This window comes from Bidens hawaiensis, unplaced genomic scaffold, assembly GCF_021521415.1.
Source record: "Bidens hawaiensis isolate Kalapana, Puna unplaced genomic scaffold, B.hawaiensis_p1.1 tig00038131_1, whole genome shotgun sequence".
Lineage (NCBI taxonomy): Eukaryota > Viridiplantae > Streptophyta > Magnoliopsida > Asterales > Asteraceae > Bidens > Bidens hawaiensis.
In genome coordinates this window covers 5252-25852 of record NW_027505531.1, presented here as the reverse complement: position 1 = coordinate 25852, position 20601 = coordinate 5252, and the positions used below count along the sequence as shown (strand labels likewise).

Sequence of the window (20601 nt, the reverse complement as noted above, 5' to 3'; positions counted from 1 at the left end):
TGACCTTTGAACATGTTGGTGAGCTCCGAATTCATAGGGGTTGCAGTCCTAGGGAATTTGACAAGAACGAGATTACTACCTTCAATAATTTCCAACTCATAATCTCCTGGGTATGTGTTGTAGATGCATTTAGTTTCAAAACATACAGCTAATAGCAGTAGGTCCTGAAGTTTGGCGGGTTAGTCAAAACAGTTAAGTTTACATATGCAAACACCTTTAGGTATAAAACTTCTGGGTTTTCGTCTTTGTAGGCTAGAATTCTTTCGAATATCCGCCCAGAGTTGCATCGAAACGTTTGCAGGTTTAGTGGGGGTAAATTGGTAGTGTCTCGGTGTGTATCTTTGGATATTTGAACGATGAAGCCGAGTACAAGACTCGCCACGAGTGTGATCGTTGCAATAATAAGCAGTAAATACTTGTACCAAACAAGGAGTTTAGAAGTGAAATTTTTGGTTGGGGCTAGGGCTGGCATATCGTGTATACCCGTACACGATAAGACACGAACACGAAATGGGTATACCTGTACACGACACGAAAACTTTTCGTGTACCTGTATCCTAAATACGAACACGAACCTGTAATACACGATAATACACGATAAGAGCTGTTTAATAACACATATTTGACAACCTGTTTAGGGAATAATAGGTAGGTAAAGATTAATAACTTACCAAGTAAGAGGAAGCACCGGCGGGCGGCGGCGGCTCTGACAGCAGAGAGGAGAAAGTCTGGTGAGGAAGTGGTGGCAGCGGAGGAATCACCGGCGGGCGGAGAGGGGCGGCAGAGGCGAGGGAATCATCGGAGAGGGGCGGCGAGCGGAGAGGGGTTTGTCCAGAGAAGTGGTGGCGGCGATGGAGTGAATGTGGATATCTGAAATCTGAATGTGGAAAGTGGAAACGTGAGTTAGGGTTTGGGGATAATAATAGTTTATAATTATAATATTATATATATATATATTTAATTATAAAAATTTAACCAGGTACTTACAAGTAAACAAGTATTTTACCTGTTTAGACACGAAAATTAACAGGTAAATTCGTGTCTACCTGTTTAGTACACGAAACCTGTTAAGGCCTTACCGTTACCTGTTAAAGTCGTGCAGGTACGTGTCATGTATTCGTGTCTCGTGTATAAATCGCCAGCCCTAGTTGGGGCCAGGGGCTGAGGTGGGCCATCTTGGGTCGGTGGTAGGCTATCATCAGTAGGCAAGCAAACATAAAAAAGTGCAATAAAGCCGGCCACCAAATCTACCTCTGTCTAATTCTATGGCACCTTACGCTCAATTCAGTATTTGATTTAGTGGCCGGCTTTATTGCACTTTTTAAAGTGTGCTTGCCTACTGATGATAGCCCACCACTGACCCAAGATGGTCCACCCTAGCCCTAGGCCCCAACCCAAAATTCCACTTCTCAACTCCTTGTTTGGTGCAAGTATTTATTGCTTATTATTGCAACCATTGCACTCGTGGCGGGCCTTGTAGTCGGCTTCGTCGTTCAAATATCCAAAGATACACACCGGGACACTACCATTTTACCCCCTACTAAACTTGCGAACATTTCGATGCAAATCTGGGTGGATATTCAAAATGGGAGCCTAGTCTACAAAGACGAAAACCCAGAAGTTTTATACCTAAAGGTGTTTGCATATGTTAACTTAACTGTTTTGACTAACCCGCAAAACTTCGGGACCTACTAGCGTTTGCTGTATGTATTAAACCTAAATGCATCTACAAACGCATACACAGGAGATTATGAGTTGGAAATTACTGAAAGTAGTAATCTCGTTCTTGTCGAATTCCCTTGGACTGCACCCCCTATGAATCCGAAGCTCACCAACATGTTCAAACGTCAATTGAAAAATGCGGGTTTGACAGTAAATATAAATACTGCAAAATAAAATATTTGAATTTACAGATTATTAATATTCCGTTCGTTTGTGACACAACATTTAAGGCCACGCACTATAATAAAATTCTCTTATCTAAATGTTTTTAGTTTAGGGTGAAAATGCATGTAATTAATATTACTTGTGCTTTTAATAATTTGGTTGTGTAATTTGATTATTTTGGTTGTGTAATTTGATTATTAATCTTTTATGGTTGTTAAAGATAATTAAGATCTATATATATGTTTCATTTAAGTCTTTTAATTTAATATAAAAGTTAATATTTTAGTAAGTAGATTCATATATTTCATATTTCAAGTTAACTTTTAAAATTAAATAATAAATTTAAATTGCAAATCTCTTTGAGTTATTTTTCGAACTTAACACTTCAAAAATAGCCTTAACCTTCATCCCAAGTTACCAGAGCATCACTCCATTCAGTGGCCATGCCATTGCTTTATTTTTAAAAAGTTAATCGCATACACTTTTGCAGTTGTCTATAAAAAAAAACTTTACTTTTCATACCCGCAAAACTTCGGGACCTACTAGCGTTTGCTGTATGTATTAAACCTAAATGCATCTACAAACGCATACACAGGAGATTATGAGTTGGAAATTACTGAAAGTAGTAATCTCGTTCTTGTCGAATTCCCTTGGACTGCACCCCCTATGAATCCGAAGCTCACCAACATGTTCAAACGTCAATTGAAAAATGCGGGTTTGACAGTAAATATAAATACTGCAAAATAAAATATTTGAATTTACAGATTATTAATATTCCGTTCGTTTGTGACACAACATTTAAGGCCACGCACTATAATAAAATTCTCTTATCTAAATGTTTTTAGTTTAGGGTGAAAATGCATGTAATTAATATTACTTGTGCTTTTAATAATTTGGTTGTGTAATTTGATTATTTTGGTTGTGTAATTTGATTATTAATCTTTTATGGTTGTTAAAGATAATTAAGATCTATATATATGTTTCATTTAAGTCTTTTAATTTAATATAAAAGTTAATATTTTAGTAAGTAGATTCATATATTTCATATTTCAAGTTAACTTTTAAAATTAAATAATAAATTTAAATTGCAAATCTCTTTGAGTTATTTTTCGAACTTAACACTTCAAAAATAGCCTTAACCTTCATCCCAAGTTACCAGAGCATCACTCCATTCAGTGGCCATGCCATTGCTTTATTTTTAAAAAGTTAATCGCATACACTTTTGCAGTTGTCTATAAAAAAAAACTTTACTTTTCATACCATTTAGTTTTTATCATTTAAAAATCTTTTAAAAAATAGTGTTATGCAATTACTATTAGAAACAAATTAAATGTAATGATGTTCTAACTATGAGTGTGCAAACAGGTTTTACCCGTGAGACTCGACCAGACCCATTTAGTGGTATTCTTAGGACCCAAGAAACATTTTTAAAACATAAATTCTTAAATTGTGGCACCTCATAAAATAAGTCGTTTTTCGTACAATCACTAAACATGATTTCTTAACGTTAATTACCTCTAGTTTATAATTTTGTTAAGTTTAATCGTATTGGGTCTAGCATTAGCATTCAGATACACGTTACATTGTATCATGGTCGTCTCTGAGAATGCAGGGGAGCTCAAGGGCCCTAAGAGAGTAAAAAAAGGCCCCTAAAAAACTTTCAATACCTTTACATGCAGGGGCTGAAAGACTCAGCAAATCCATACTGAACTCGAAGCCTACAAAAGATCAAAAAGTGTATTAAAAAAAATTTGATTTCTAAATTTAGATATGAGTTGACTAAAACTTTTAGAAAAAAAACCATTCAATACCGGCCCAGAACAAACAAACCGAACTTTTTCGGTACCGGTACCGGAAAAGTTGGCAAAACAACATGAAGCTGTTAAACAGTAACCAGAAAGCTAAGTTTTTCATTAGACCGAACTTTTTCGGTACCGACACAGGAAAAGTTGCCTAAATATATCCAAACCAGGCTACTGGTATACAACCAACCACAAAGCAGGAAAACAAAAGCAAAAGTTTTGGGAAAAAAGAACATGCAATTCAAACAACAATATCTACTCGTCAATCAAATATACAAATATCAAAATAAACCTAAAGTTTAAAAAAAAAACACAGCATCTACAGTCATTAAAAGTTTTAACAACATAAAGCTCTTAAACAATAACCACAAAGCCCGGCACCGAACCAGGTAACGAATTTTTTCCTTAAACCGAACTTTTTTGGTATACAAACTTCAAAATAGACTTAAAAGTACTAAAACAAGAGACAACATCTACAATCATAAAAAGTTTAACAACATGAAGGTAATAAACAGGAACTGGAAGCCCGGTACGGAACCACCAAAATGCCACCAAACCGAACTTTATCGGAAAGCCAGGTTCGGAACAGCCAAACTATCACCAAATCGAACTTTTTTGGTACTGGAACCGGAAAAGTTGTGTAAATATATCCCATCCACCAGAACCGAAAAAGTTGCGGAAATATATCCGATCAAAACTTTAACTAAAACTTTGAACAATCAAATGCAGAAAGGCCGGTACCGAACCACCAACCGAACTTACTTTTTCGGTATACAAACCTCAAAATAGACCTAAAGTACTATAAAAAAAACCACAGCATCAGCAATCATAATACCGGAAAGCATGGTTTGGAACCACCAAACTACCACCCAAACCGAACTTTTTCGACTCCGGAACCAGAAAAGCAAACATACGAACCTCAAAATAGACCTAAAGTACTAACAAAAACGCAGCATCTACAATCATAAAAAGTTAAACAACATTAAGCTATCAGACAGAAATCCGTAAAACATAAAATACCAGACACCAAAACGAAGCGAATGATAGCAGTATGAAAAGGAGTGAAGAACATGCAGTGAAAATGAAAGTAAAAGCATATGAAATAAGACCAAGGAACCAGATTTCGTAGACACTTAACAAAGCAATCTACAACAGCTGCCCCACTAAAAAAGGATAACAAAGAAGTAAAGAAAAAAAGCCAGAACATGTTTCGAACTGTGGCAGATGAAAGCACAGATAATTAACAGGAACAATAAAGACCATGTGAACAGAACATCTATTATTTCTTAACCCAACAAACAATCTAATATAAAACAACAAAAGGTATAACCTTTTGTGGCACCGACATGTAATTTAAGTTACTCTTTTTTTTTTGTTTCTTTGGATGAATGTGTAATTCAAATTTTAATGATTACAAAAAAAAAAGAAAAAACGAAATAGTGATGAGTGCAAGTTACTTGTTATTTTTCTAACATACGTTTTTCATTGACATGCATTATGAGATTTTTATGATAGCATTATGATGTTATATTTATGATTTTATATTTTATACATGAATATAATAATTTTAAATAAGCTCGTAAAAGAATTATGATTATTTTGTTTTACTACATAAAAATGTTAGCTTTTATTCCCCGTATTACGGGGATTGTTTTGCATTATTCGCTTCTAATATCTATATATTTTTTAGATTTTAATTTTATATATTGTAAGGAAGTTAACAGTATACTTAGGGTTTGATAATGAAAGGGTTTCACAATATATGAGATGTTATAACCTGGTTTAAAAGTTATCTGAGTTTGGTGAGATCCTTGATCTGCTTATTTATTTTACTATAAAATTGTTTCTTAATTATAAATAATATATTTTTTTTAAATCGGATATTGATTTTTAGTATATCCCTATTTTATAGGATTTTTATATCAAATATTTGGTTAGATTAATTTTTAATATAATGAGATGTTATAGCCCGTTTAAGGGCTATTTAGGTTTGGCGAGACCCATACATGTGAATTCGGGTCAAATGCATGAGAAGTCTCCATTCACAAATAAATCAATCTGATAGCTTGAGAAAATGTGAAGAGCAACCAAATAACTTTTAAATGTTTCATTTATTTTAAGATATAAAGATATTACCTTATCCATATATGCAACTAAGACACTTGCTTCTTAAACGTGAGGTCTCACGCACCGGTAATTTAGATTACCGGTGTAAAATAGTATGTGTTAAAAAAAGTGATTTTATTAATACAAGTCTAGGCTAATTTATTAGTATGAATCCCTATTTCGGTAACCACGACATTGCTGGATTTGTGTTTATGGGGTGGTTGGGAATCGTTTCTTTAACATAGGGTAGGGTGTTCATTATGAGATTTTTATTAGGTCTGTAGCAAGAATACATAGGTTCATTTCGGTTTGAGTAGTATTAATTTTCATGATAATTCAATTCTAGGTGGAATACATGGTCATGTATATATTGATCAATACTATCTCAGTTATCAAAGGGTGGGAAGCTACAAGGTATAATACGTTGGTGTGTGTGAGTTTGGTGAAGATATGGATGCTGGAAGGGTTAGTAGGGGAATGGGTTACACATTGGCAAGGCACAATCCTCATCCAGCATTACGTGCATATCATTTGGTTTATAATTTTCGCTTAGTGTGACTCAGGTCGATAGCTTTGAAAGGGTTACAGCCTACTAGAGGTTAATATATGAAATAATTAACTCACAATTTGCCATCACACTTTTATTTCCACACTCTAAACAACTTGCGCTGCATACATTTTCTACATAGTTGCACATTGCTCACCTTCTAAAGTATCTTTTTAAGTTTGCCAAAATGCACAACCACGATGACATGTATCCAATCCGTCATGTAACTCAATGACGCGAAGAAGAAATATCTACAGTGATCGTTTAAAACTAAAGCACCACAAATTCCCAAAAATCCAACCGCAAATCCAGCCCCAATACCTGTGTAATATGATTTCCAAGAGTCGTCTTCGTCTTCTTTAACAACTTTCTTTTCAACAACAGGTGAACTCCCACATCTCGGTGTAAGCGGAGGTCCACAAAGTTGAGGATTGCCATTGTAAGAGGTATAATCGAAGCGTTGGAGTTGAGAACCGGTTGGTATTCTTCCTGACAAGTTATTGAAGGAGAGGTCAAGGTAACTCAGAAAATTTAACTGTGCCAAACTCTCTGGAATATGTCCAGAGAACTCATTACTTGACAAGTCAAGAGATTCAAGAGACTTCACCAGACCCATATCTTTCGGGACTTGCCCATGCAGTTTGTTGTCAGAAAGATTTAACGAAACCAATTCAAAAAGACCAGTGATCTCGTATGGAAGGTTTCCAAATAAGTTGTTTCTTGAAAGATCAATACTCTTCAGTAGCTGCAAACCACTTCTTCCAAATGAACGTTTTGTTCCTTTCCATGTAACCCATGCACTGTCTAAAAATTGTGCCTCTTTACTAGGCGGAGTACATGAAGCTCCAGAATACATTCGGCATGGAGTTGATGCTGTGGATGAATAAGTATGGCTAGTGATCATATCATCCACAAAACTTCTTCTAGCCATAGCTGTGAAGTTATCAAAGCATCTAGGAATATTACCTGACAATCCATTATTAGACAGGTCAAAGACATGAAGGTTATGCAGCCAACATAACTGGGGCGGTAACCTCCCATAGAATCTATTGGATCCTAAATCAAGAACATATAACTCTGAAAGTTCTTCACCTATCCATTTTGGTATGACACCGGATAACTTGTTTTCCCCAAGATCCACAAACCTTAGTCTTGTGCAGTTTTTCAAGGACGTTGGCACTTCACCCACAAATGCATTTTTTCGCAAATTCAATGCCTCCAGGTTAGACAAGATTCCCAAAGAAGAGGGAATTTCCCCAGACAAATTGTTATTTGATAAACTAAGAATGACTAGATTTTCTTGGAATTTCATCAAACAATCAGGCATGCGCCCTGAAAATGAGTTGGTGGAGAGGTCAAGAAAAGTTAAACCGGTATCAAAGTTACACAAGAAAGAAAGTGTTCCTGAGAACTTGTTTCCAGAGAGGTTTATTGCGGCCAGACTAGAAGGCAATGACGGTACCCTTCCTTCAAAATGATTGTTACTCAAGTCCATTCCAGGATAGTCATTAAAAGAAGACGTGATATTTGGTATCATACCGTTTATTTCATTTGAAGAGATGTTCAGAAACTTCAAATAAGCAGGAAGGTCCCAAAACCAGTCAGGGACGGTATCTGATATTCCGGCATTCGAAATATCAATGTATTCGAAATTCTCTTGAGTTTTAATCCACGATGGGAATCCAGGTCCCAACTTGCAAGATTGCAATTTTATTGTTGATAATTGGAAAGGGATTCTGTCGTGTAAGCTTAAGTTTAATGTTAAAGAATTGAAAGACAAGTCCAAATGATATAGTTGGGTGAGATTCAGAAAGTGAACTTCAGATATAACACCTTCAAGGGAGTTGGAAGAAAAATCAAGATATCCAAGCTTTGAAACCTGACCCAAACTGTTTGGCACATTACCAAAAAACTGATTACTAGACATGTCTAAATATGAAAGGGAGTGACACCCTATGAAGTTAGGAATGCTTCCATTCAAAGAATTGTGATTAACATAAAGAAAGTCTAGATTTGAAAGCAGACCCACACTGTTAGACATGTCTCCGCTTAAAAAATTACTAGAAAGATCTAATATCGCCAAGGATGTACATCCTGCGAAGTCAGGCATGCTTTCACTTAAAGAATTGTTAGCAAGGTACAAGGTAATCAATGAAGAACAACCAACAAAGTTGGGCAATGACCCATTAAGAAGGTTTTGTGACAAATCCAGGTGAGCTAAAGATGAAGAGTTCCCAAAGGATTTTGGAATGGCACCTCCGAGCTTATTTTTTGAGAGGTCTAAGCTGATAAGAGAAGTCAAATCCCTAGAGGAAAAAGGAATGGGACCCCATAAAAGATTGTCACTAAGATCAAGTTCAAGCAAGTTAGAGAGATTGGCAAGCTGATGAGGAATAGGTCCACTCAGATTAGCACCAGAAATATCCAAATGTTGTAAGTTGGACAAGGAACCCAAAACGTTGGGTAAAGGATTGAATTGAAAATTAGTAAAACTCATATCAAGATATTGTAGTTGATTTAACACTTGTAATGACGGACTAATTTTACCCGTACCTTCCACAGAAAGAATAAGTTTGATTACATGGCCGGTGAGGCTGTCACAAGTGACACCCGACCATTTGCAGCAATCCGTTTTTTCTCCTTCGCTCCCCCAATCATCTAGATATCCATTTGGGTCAGTAAGGTTGGCTTTAATGTCAAGTAGAGCTTGCCTCTCCTTCTGAATGCAAGAGCTCACGTTGACATCTTTTTTGAGGCCCAAAGTAAGAACACCACCACTCATAACTAATGGGCATAGCAGCAAATAAGCAAGAATACACATCATTGTATCTATGCAATAGGAAAGTTAAGAGATCTTAGTTTAGTTGTTTGATAAAAAATAATATATTAAATTGGAACAAACTATTGCAGGCCGGCCTCAACATCCTGCCTGTCCACTATAGACATAATGCTATTAATATTGTTGTGGTCAATTTTGAGTTTTTATTACTCCAAAGACCAAGACTTCCTAGTGACAGATTTTCCACACGCTATTTTTGCATTAAATATTCTTTTATAACTTTATTGAGGGAACACCACCTACCCGAAATGAGTTGTTTATCTATTTGTATATTTTTTGTAACCTTATAACATAGCATAACTATAGAAAAAGCATTTAACAAGGGGCTAGAAAACTAGGACAGCAGAACATAAATAAGGTCATGTGAGATGTGAGATGTGAGATGTGAGATGTGAGATGTGAAATGCAAAATAATTGGCTATTATATTAATTAAAATAACTTAAAATTATAATATATGCGCAACATCGCCCCCTCATGCCCGTGAAGTTGTCCACGCCATTACTTGGAGTTGAATACTTGTCGGTTTCGAGTTCGAAATTTCGGGGGTGACTGTTGGGAACTTCGGTTCAAGAGCGTTACTTGACGTGCAAGGTTAAGTAACAAAATTTACGGTGTGGCCAATTATAAACAATTAAATGTGAATAGATTTAATTGTTTGTATAATTATTATGTCCAATTATTTTACAATCCTAGCTGTAGTATAAACGTGATAGGTTAGATTATAAATACCCATGCTTTAGGTATATAGATTGTAATTGAGTTTTGTGAAGTTTCTCAATAATAACAAACGTGTTTGGGTGTTAGCCAAATCAACGTGTCAAGTTCGTGTCTGTGAGTTCATGTTCCTAATACCAATTCCATTATGCGATACCCTATTTACTTTAGCTATCTAATAGGTTTTTGCATAACTTAGCTATGGTTATCAACCTAGATTTAGGGTTTTGTTATGATTTTTTTTCATGCATGTAAATATAAGGATACAATACAAATATGGTTTCAGAAGACCTTAGTAGAAACTTTTAACATTATCCACTCCAAGAATATATTGTGTTGCATTTGAGTAAACAACAAGACCAAGAGTGTAACAAATGAAACTTATGAACCAACAACAATATGGCTATAGTGACAATGTGATAACAATCCGTGTAAATGTGTAATTAACTCCAAAAATCAATAAACAATCCTGGATCAAAATATAAAGTAGCAAAAGCCCAAGCATATTTCTTAGTGGCCCACTACGTTTGACCCAATTGTTAACCACATTAGGTTGAGATATAGGAGTATTGGACTATATACATGTTTGCAATATACTATACTAGATTTTATCCCCCGTATTACGGGGGTTGTTTTATATTATTCGTTTTTAATATTTATATGTATATTTGGATTTTAATTTTATTTATTATAAGAAATTTAATAATTAATATATTTGAGGCTTGATGATAAAATGGTTTCACAAATAAATGATATGTTATAATCCGGTTTAAAAGCTATCTGGGTTTGGTGATACCAATTACCCGTTTATTTTCTTTATTATAAAATTGTTTCTTAATTATAAATAATATCTTTTTTTAAATAAAATAGGATATTAATTTTTAGTATATCCCTATTTTATATGATTTTCATATCAAATATTTTATGAGATTAATTTTTAATATAGTGAAATGTTATAACCCGTTTAAGAGCTATCTGGTTTGGTGAGACCTTTACCCGTGAATTCGGGTCAAATGCATGAGAAATCTTCATTTACAATAAAGCAATCCGATTGCTTGAGAGAATGGTTATGTTACATTTTTCGTTTTTTAATATTTATTTTTTGGATTTTAATTTTCTTTATTGTAATAAAGTTAATAATATACTTAGGGTTTGATGATGAAAGGGTTTCATAAATAAATGATATGCTATAACCCATTTAAAAGCTATCTGGATTCGGTGACCCATGACCCGCTTATGTTTTTTACTATAAAATTGTTTATTAATTATAAATAATATCTTTTTCTTTTTAAATTGGATATTAAATTTTAGTATATCCCTATTTTATAGGATTTTCATATCAAATAATTGATAAGATTAATTTTTAATTTAATGAGATGTTATAAACCGTTTAAGAGCTATCTGGTTTTGGTAAGACCCATACCCATGAATTTGGGTTAAATCAATGAGAGACCTCCATTTAAAAATGGAATATTGGTTTTAAATAATCCCAACTATGTCCTATTGGTAAATATCAGTCCCAACTTTACACTTGTCTGCTGACAATCCCAACTATTAGTGTATTTGTTTTTAACGGGCCGCGACTAACGGATGACTAACTCCGTTAGTGATTTGCTGATGTAGCACGCCTAGTTGTCAAATTTTGCTTATGTGGCAAGTAAGAAGATGATGGAAACACCCACAAATCTTCCATCTTTCTGTTCATCCTCCAAAACCCACTTCCCAATTAATCCATTCATCATTCTTAAGCCTCAAAGACTCAATCTTGCGTCGGTTAAAGCCACTGAAAATGGGTCTAGAGCCGCCATTGCTGTTGAAGAGAAGAAAGATTCCGATGAGGGTGGAAACGGAGCTCCGGTGGCTGTTGACGTGGCGGAATTGGGTGTGAAATTTGAAGATCCGAAATGGGTTTCGGGTACTTGGGACTTGAACCAGTTTCAGAAAGATGGAGCTACTGATTGGGGTGGTGTAATTGATGCTGGTAAGATTATGCACACCAGGTGTTTGTTAAATGCCCAAATGAAAATTCATCATTTTTTTAATTTTTAATATATGATGATATGTTAAGTCTTTGGAATTTGGGATTTAGACATGATTTGAGTATAATTAGGGTTAGATTGAGAAGTTTAGTTAAATGCATTTTTATGAAATTGAAACACATAAAAATGACTTAAATTTATGAAAAAAAAACCTTGAATTGCTATTAGGTAGCGGCAGTGGTGGCGGAAAGAGTCTGGCGTTGCGGTGATGGCTGGTAGTGGAAGGGGTGGCCGTTAAGTAAAAAAGGTTGAGGAGTTACAGATGGTGGAGGTAAGAAGATGATGGATTTATGTTGTTGGGGTTGCCACCTAAGCTGCCACGTAAGCAAATTTTGACAACTAGGCGTGCCACATCAGCAAATCACTAACGGAGTTAGTCATTCGTTAGTCGTGGCCTGTTATAAACAAATACACCAATAGTTGGGACTGCCGGCAGACAAGTGTAAAGTTGGGACTGATATTTATCAATAGAGCATAGTTAGGATTATTTAAAACCAATATTCCTTTAAAAATCAAGCAATCTGGTGGCTTCCATAAAAGAGTGAAACGACCGTATTGCGACACATAGGATTTTAGAGATTTCGTTTATATATATTATAGATATGAAAGGAAATAGAGCTGCTACAGTAACAGTTTTGTATGTGCATATTGAGCCCAATAGAATTCAAAAGTTGCAAAGTAAGTCCCTGTAGTTTGCTTAGCTTCCGTATCTGCTGTGTAATCTTTGAGTATCTACCATGTTTCATGCTTTTTTTATTTTCTGAAATTTGTTTGGGTTTGTATAGGTCTTAAATTAGAAGAACTAACAAAAAATAATGGTTGCTTTATTGTTAAGTTAGTGCATTTCCAACACGAAGGTTTGATCTCGAAACCGAGCACTACGGCTATATTTAAGTTTTTAGTTATCATTATAATACAATGTCAAATAATACATATCAAATGGTATTGATTTAAATGAATAATTTTGTTTTATATCTTTGTTTGAATGCTTATGGCCTTCATAACGAATCTATGTAATTAATTTTGCTTTTATATTTTAAAGTTTTTATGTTAAAATTTCACAATTTTTCTTACTACGTATGTCGGTAACTTCTTTAAAAAAAGAAAACCTAAATAAGTGGTTGTGATTGATAATTTTCTCTCTCGATATTTCATTATAAATTTTATTAAAAATGAAATTGTGTTCGATATAAAACATTTTTCAACATCATAAACTATATCAACTATCAAGTGTCGGTTAGCCTAGCGAACCAAATCAAACAATACTGATACCGGTGTTGGTATTATTGGAACCGGTACCGGCATGCAAAACATGTTTCCATTTCCTACTAGGCTTACCATGACTTTGTTTTTTTGTTTTCTTTGCTAGTAGGTATACCGAGTGTCGATATCGTACATGTAAAATAACAAACCAAACCGATACCGACTGATGCCCGCAGCGTAGCGCGGGAAAATCCACTAGTTAGTAGAAACTGAAAAGGCTTATTAGATTTTCTTATAATAAAAAGAAATATTCTTTTATTTTAGAACGACAACTTTTTTTTGTTTCAATTTGGAGAGTCCTGTTATCTTACCCTGACCAGACTATATTGTCTTTGCCTGTACCACGTTAGCTTTAGAGTTTGTGTTGGGCGTTCCCCCGGATATTCTTTTAAGTTTCCTTATGTATATATATTTTTTATTTAGCTTGATTTTAATAATATCTTTTATAGATTACTCTATTTTATTTATACTTATTAAGATGTAGTGGTGGACCTAGCTAATGAGGAGGGGTAGCCTCCGCTACCCCTCAACGTTTCACCGGTAGTGTAAAAAAAAAATTTTGGTCGATTTTCGTGTTTCGTTACCCCGGAAAAAAAGATAGTGTTACCCCTATGTATTTTAAGCCCAACCAATTTAATACTTAAACCCTACAAAATCTCACTTAAATTATAAAGGCCAAACCAAAAAAACCAGTAACCTAAATAATCCTTTTAAGTTTAACAATTAAAAAAAGACCGGATATTGTGAACACGGGCACACAGCCGACAGCTCTGTCTCTCTAGACTCTGCTCACCACACACCACCAGTTCACCACGGCTGCCACCACCTCCACCTCCGTTCGCCACCAGCCACCTCCTGACCTCACTCAACCACTCCACCTCCGACCTCTCCTTTCCGGTAAGATTTCTCGTATTTAGGGATTTAGGGTTATGTTTAAATTGGAGTTAATTTGGAATTTAGGTTTATGTTTAAATTGGAATTGATTAGGTATTTAGGATTATATTTAAATTGTAATTAATAAGGGATTTAGCCTTTATTTTATGTTTAAATTGGAGTTAATTTGGAATTTAGGGTTTATGTTTAAATTAGAATTGATTAGGTATTTAGGGTTATATTTAAATTGTAATTAATTGGAATTGATATTAGGAGTTTGGTTCAAATTTTGTTTAGGGAACTTTAAAGATGAGTACAACCTCTTATTAGCAACTTTTTTAAACGTCAAAGAAAAGAAAACGATGACATCGGTTTATCACCAAGTTTAAATATTCTAACTTTAAGTTCAAACATGAGCTACTCTTTTATTTTTGTTGAGTAAACTCTATAACTACTCATTAACAATATGTGTTTGATCTGATCGAAAGATATTAACAAAATCATTGTATTAGTAAGTTAATAAGTTTGAATAATTTTCAATATCATTAAGCAAACAAGTTTAGGTTATTTTGATGCGCCCATTATAAACCAACTTGTTTTGATATGTCATTGCAAATGGGTTAACTGGGCGCAGGTACGCTTGTAACACGAAGCCGAGCCCGAGACGCGCCAAACGCGTAACCAGACACCTGCACATAGGGCTGGCAATTTATACACGAGACACGAATACACGACACGTACCTACGCGACTTTAACAGGTAACGGTAAGGCCTTAACATGTTTCGTATACTAAACAGGTAGACATGAATTTACCTGTTAATTTTCGTGTCTAAACAGGTAAAATACCTGTTTACCTGTAAGTATCTGGTTAGATTTTTATAATTAAATATATATATATATATAATATTATAATTATAAACTATTATTATCCATTTATCCCCAAACCCTAACTCCCGTTTCCACTTTCACTTTTCCACTTTTACGTTTCCAAACCCTAACTCACTTCTCCATCGCCGCCACCACTTCTCCTGCTAAACCTCTCTTCGCCCGCCGCCCTTCTCCGGTGATTCCTCTGCCACCACTTCTCAGCCGGCACCACTTCCTCACCGGACTTTCTCAGTTTCTCCTCTCCGTTGTCAAAGCCGCCGCCGCCCGCCGGTGCTTCCTTCTACTTAGTAATGTTGCTTGATAAAACTATATGAATATACCCAATTGTCCATATGATTAATATGACTAATTGACTATACTTATTTTGTGTGTAGGTTTGATTGTTTGCTTGCTTGGAATTGAAGATTTGAGAAGAAAGACCAATTGGAGCTTGGAAGTTTGGAACTTGATGTTGTTTGATTAGAATTCGGATGCTTTATTTTTAAGACTTTTATGAACTTTCAACGACTTTTGTTTGCTTGTTATTGTTTACTTCTATGGTTTTTTGTCTTAAAATTGTTAAGGATCATGGATTTATGTTTTATTTTAAGACTTTTATGAACTTTTAACGACTTTTATTTCCCTAAACAGGTTGTCAAATATGTGTTACTAAACAGCTCTTATCGTGTATTATCGTGTATACAGGTATTAACATGTTCGTGTTCGTGTTTAGGATACAGGTACACGAAAAGTTTTCGTGTCGTGTACAGGTATACCCATTTCGTGTTCGTGTTTTATCGTGTTCGTGTCTTATCGTGTACGGGTATACACGATATGTCAGCCCTACCTGCACAAACAAAACGTGTTACTGGGCTTCGCTACGTGCGAAAGATAGTCAGGCCCCGTAAACGCAAAACCGGTAAAAAAAATTTCTTAATGTATTTTTAAAAAAAGAAAATTACGCTACCCCTGAAATTAGTTTCTAGATCCGTCACTGTTAAAGATGTATAAGTTTATGTAATTATGTTAACTCGAACATATGATGTGTTAATAGAATTATATAGTATTGAGAATAGTTATTAGTTACTCTAATTTAATTTAATAATTAATAGTCATAATAATAACACTAGTTATACCTATGTTTAAAGTGTTTTGCACATGTTTTTGGTTGGTCTTATATATGTTGTTTACTATTATTTACCCGTAAATCATAATCAATCTAACTATCAAAAGGACTTTAACTTGATATATTCATAAAAATGTCATAACAAAATAAAAACAAACCTATGTTTATATTTCAACATGACTAAATTCATCATCCACCATTTTGCACACTACTACACCATATATTATCACTAGACTAAAACCAACACCATGTCAAAGAAAAACAACCAGCCAACCAACCAAAATCAATCAAACTTAATGGTTATGAGGCGCCGATGGTGGCGGCTTGCATTGGTAACACTTCGCAAACAGACCGAATGTGTCGACTTGATTGATGAAGTTTGTCATGCTAGCCCACCCTCCGAACCCAAACCCGACCACAAGAACCCAAACCACAATGAATATGTTGACTATGTACATGGCGGTCCAGCTTGGTAGAAAGAACGGTGGCTTCTCCGCCGCATTCTGCACAAAAAGGGAAACAAAAACAAGTTTAATATTTTTATGATAAGTGGGTCAATTAGCCAGCCAACTCAATGTTAATTGTTGAGAATGATACAAAGTGCAATAATAGCAAGAGTGTGACTGATGCACTTAAGCTTATAAATCAATGATAATGAAATATCACCATAGTTTGTCAAACACCTTATTTTTAATATACAAGGTCCATTTCATTATCTCAAAACTAATCATGTGAAGTAGTCTAATAATTTGAGAGTTGCATTGGTTTTATTTGGTACAAGTTGATGTCAGTATTGTCAACATAACGTCATATTCGTTGAAAGGAGTCATTAGAGGTTGAAACGGGCCGACCCAGAAAACACTTTTTGTTCCTTTAAAAATATATATATTATTATTATTACAAATAATAATCTAAATCTTTGAACAAAGATATTTGACCAGTTTGATAGTTTTTTTTATCCGTTTGAGACTGTGAAATCATTACCTGGCGAGCGGAAGCCTTTTGGTAAGTGAGCATATGTGCTAGAGCCTGGATAATGTAGACGGTGAAGCTAACTAACAGAGCCCCAACAGCTGAATTGATCGGACCAAAAAACGGGAAGATAATGGCTAGGAACCATATCGGTATCACAACGGGCAACCTAGCTAAAGCCCGTAAACATATGCTCTTTGTATCATGCATCCCCACCACTTTCTCCCACACAAAATACAATGGTGTGCACGCGAAACCGAATGTTATAAACTGCCAAAAAAAAAAGTTCAATACTAGAATTAAAACTTAAGCATGTCATACAGTCAATTAACTATTTAATGAACCGCACCTGGTGGATCAGCATCAGGATAACCGCTGCGTCACGAAAACGGGTTCGTGGTAGAAGAGCAAACGCGTTAGCGTGAGTTAAAAGTTGATCACCAAAGGCCCAATACATAGCAGCAGCTGATGGGAGTGTTAATGTGAATACATATAATGTAGCAAACAAATATATGTACTTAAATTTTTGCGGCTTCCACATCGCGTGCATTATTTCACTGCAAAAAAACATGTAACTCTAATCATTAAAATTATCCATTTATCCTCAAGTAACTGAAAAAAAAATCTGGTTTATATTAGGGACGGATTCACTAACACTGTGACCGCGTGTCCACCAAAAGTATAGAGTATGTTTGTGGCTCCGGTGAAGTACAAGACGAGCTTTGTGGGGCCCGAATGAACCACATGTTCAACCTGGCCATGGGCCAGGGCTGCAATGCTAAGTACCAAGAGGTGTATGTGGTCATACCGAGCCCGAGAAAAGACCAAATTCGGTAGTTGTGGAAAGAGGGTATGAAGACAGTTGTAGCACAACAAGCTCCAAATATATATGTCCATGTCCTCTTGTCCAAATTATCATTTATGTAGTATATATTGCTGCATACACAAGATTTAAGTTTTAACATCCAAATGTCACATAAAAACAATGTTTACAACAAAATAACTGACCTTGCACAAGCTATGAGTTGTATGACAGAGCCAAATAGAAGGAAGGTGCAGTTAAAGGCTAACCCCACAGCTTTCCAGTGTGGGCCCAAAAGCCCATCTAGCACTTCAAACCACTGCATAAAACTAATGTGTGTAAGTATGTATGGCATGTATGTGTCATAAGAAAATGAATCATGTAGGGCATGTAGGAGCAAGAATCACATGCATCAGATGAAGTTCAAATTGTTTAATGCATTTGTCTAGAACTAAAGTACAAATTTACAAGCACATGGTACAAAAGGTCATGGAAACAGATTGTGGACAACACCCATGATTAGATACTGATTTTTTTCCTGGTTAAATTATTAAACTGTAAAAAAGATTGGATTTTGACCTGAATCACATGGTTCTTGAAGCTAACATTCTCTTTCTCCTTTCTGGCTCTATACTCCACATAGAGAACACTGATGAGATAAGCAGTCCAGCTTCCAAGAAGACCATAAAACACTTGTAATATGATTCCTGAAAGCATACCCAATTGAGAGAAAGAGTATGGCAAAGTCAAGAGCACTTGAGCCACCTGAAATTCCAAAACAAGAAACAAAAAATTATTAAATTTTTAACAGCCCGTTACCCGAAAACTCACTGGTTCACCAAGACCCTGCTAATCAGTTAACCAATTACATTCATTTTTAGTAAAAATAGAGACAAGCTCTAGTGTGTATTTAGGTAAAAGATTTTTTTTTTTTGTAATATAAGGTTAGATTCAATTTTTTGTACAAAGAGAGTACAAGGTCCAGTGGGTTTTAAAAAGGTTCTGGCAAGTCACTGCCACGTAGGCATGGAGGATTTCACTAACTTTTTAATAAAACAAGGCAAAATGTTTTAACTAACAACACAATTATTGTTTAAACTTATTTTTAATAAAATGTGTAAAATTGGTTTGATAGGTTAAAAAAAGACATGTCCCCACATATTTGAGCAATTAAGCCCCTATCCCCATTAAAGCAGGGCGCCCCCTATCACAAAGTGAAAAGGTGTATGGCGCCTTCTTTGATGATGTGGAGTGAGGGCGTTAACCCAAATCACTTGGTCTAACCATGACGACCAGTTATCCGACTACCAATACCCTGCTAACCAATATAATATTCTAATTTTTCATAAATTCGCAATAAAAGATTCTACTTTTTACATGCCCAACCATAGTAGCTAACCAATTAACTAAAAGAGATTAAAGAAAAAAACTAGTAGAAGCAAGATTAGAATTTGGAATGTTTTTGGGTATTTTGGTAAGAGTGAGGGCGTTAACCCAAATCACTTGGTCTAACCATCACAACCAGTTATCCGACTACCAATACCCTGCTAACCAATATAATATTCTAATTTTTCGTAAATTCCCAATAAAAGATTCTACTTTTTACATGCCCAACCATAGTACCCTGCTAACCAATTAACTCAAAAAGATTAAAGAAAAAAACTAGTAGAAGCAAGATTAGAATTTGGAATATTTTTGGGTATTTTGGTAAATTACCTGGTTTGAAGCACAACTGAACCAGGCATCATAAGCAGAACCACCATGCCAAAGAAAGTTCTTGAAACCAGACATTGACTGATCTACCCCTACCTCTCCTTCACCATTTTCTTGCTCAATTGAACCCTTCATTTCCCCTGGAACTATGGCTTCTTCAGCTTGATTGTTAGGAACCATTTTTGCTCTGTTTCTTACTTCTGTCACTTATGAAAGATATCTGCAAACTGCAAACACATCACAGTATTTAAGGAGCAGTAAAAGCCTCCACCTTTGCCATTATTATGTTTGGTGGCAGGAAGTATGTGAATCAATGCAAGTAACTGATGAAATAAAGTAACATAAAGTCATAAACTACTCATAGCTGTCTGCTTACACATGTACAAAACACCCCAAAAATCTTGAAAAAATTGAGTGATTTTAGCATCAAAATTGTGCAAGAAAATTTTACATCACATGTTTCTTGACTATATTTATCCAAAAACAACATGACCCTGAATCTGTGATGATGATGTTGATTCCAATTTCCCAAGATTGATACAACTTTAACTTAAAACACTAATTATAACTAAACCCCTAAAAAACCTCAAGTAAATCATGATAAAAATCAAAACTTTCTGACATTTAGCAGTTAAAGAAGCATACCCAAGTGAGAACCTTCGTTCTTTTTTGTGATCTTTTGTACTCTCACTCTAGTTTCTCTCTCTAGGAATGATGGGTTTGGTGTAGAGTGAAGAGAGAATGAGGGAAGCATGAAGAGGCATTGATGAGGTTTTAAAGAGGGAAAATGTGAGTGGCTTTTTGCAGGGGAGAAAAGTGGGCTATTTTTCATGTTTCTTTGTCTCTGTAAATTTTCTGTTACAATGACTGCATACAGACAGAATCTTGTGCGGTTTTTCTTTGTGGAGTAAATGAAACTGATGTTACATAAACTTTAGTCTGTTTTTCCAACATAAAAGAAAATAAAAGGTTACATTTTTGTTAAAAGAAAGTTCAAATTTTATTTATTTATTTATTTTGTACTATGTTAGACAACCGTGTATTACGCCA

General features: G+C 35.1%; 1 protein-coding gene and 1 pseudogene across 2 annotated transcripts; both read right to left on the bottom strand.

Moving 5' to 3' along the window:
* Positions 1-6502: 6502 nt before the first annotated feature.
* On the bottom strand, positions 6503-9163 carry LOC143613773 (receptor-like protein EIX1). The gene has a single exon (XM_077087391.1). It carries the CDS (start codon positions 9161-9163, stop codon positions 6503-6505), a length of 2661 nt encoding a protein of 886 aa, XP_076943506.1.
* A 6995-nt stretch (positions 9164-16158) lies between these two features.
* Positions 16159-20090, bottom strand: LOC143613766 (auxin transporter-like protein 4; annotated as a pseudogene). The gene is made up of 7 exons (XR_013150177.1): positions 19555-20090; positions 18418-18603; positions 18045-18157; positions 17692-17972; positions 17386-17593; positions 17049-17306; positions 16159-16567 (listed from the first exon to the last, which is right to left on the bottom strand). The product of XR_013150177.1 is annotated as an auxin transporter-like protein 4 (transcript).
* Between the last annotated feature and the right edge of the window lie 511 nt (positions 20091-20601).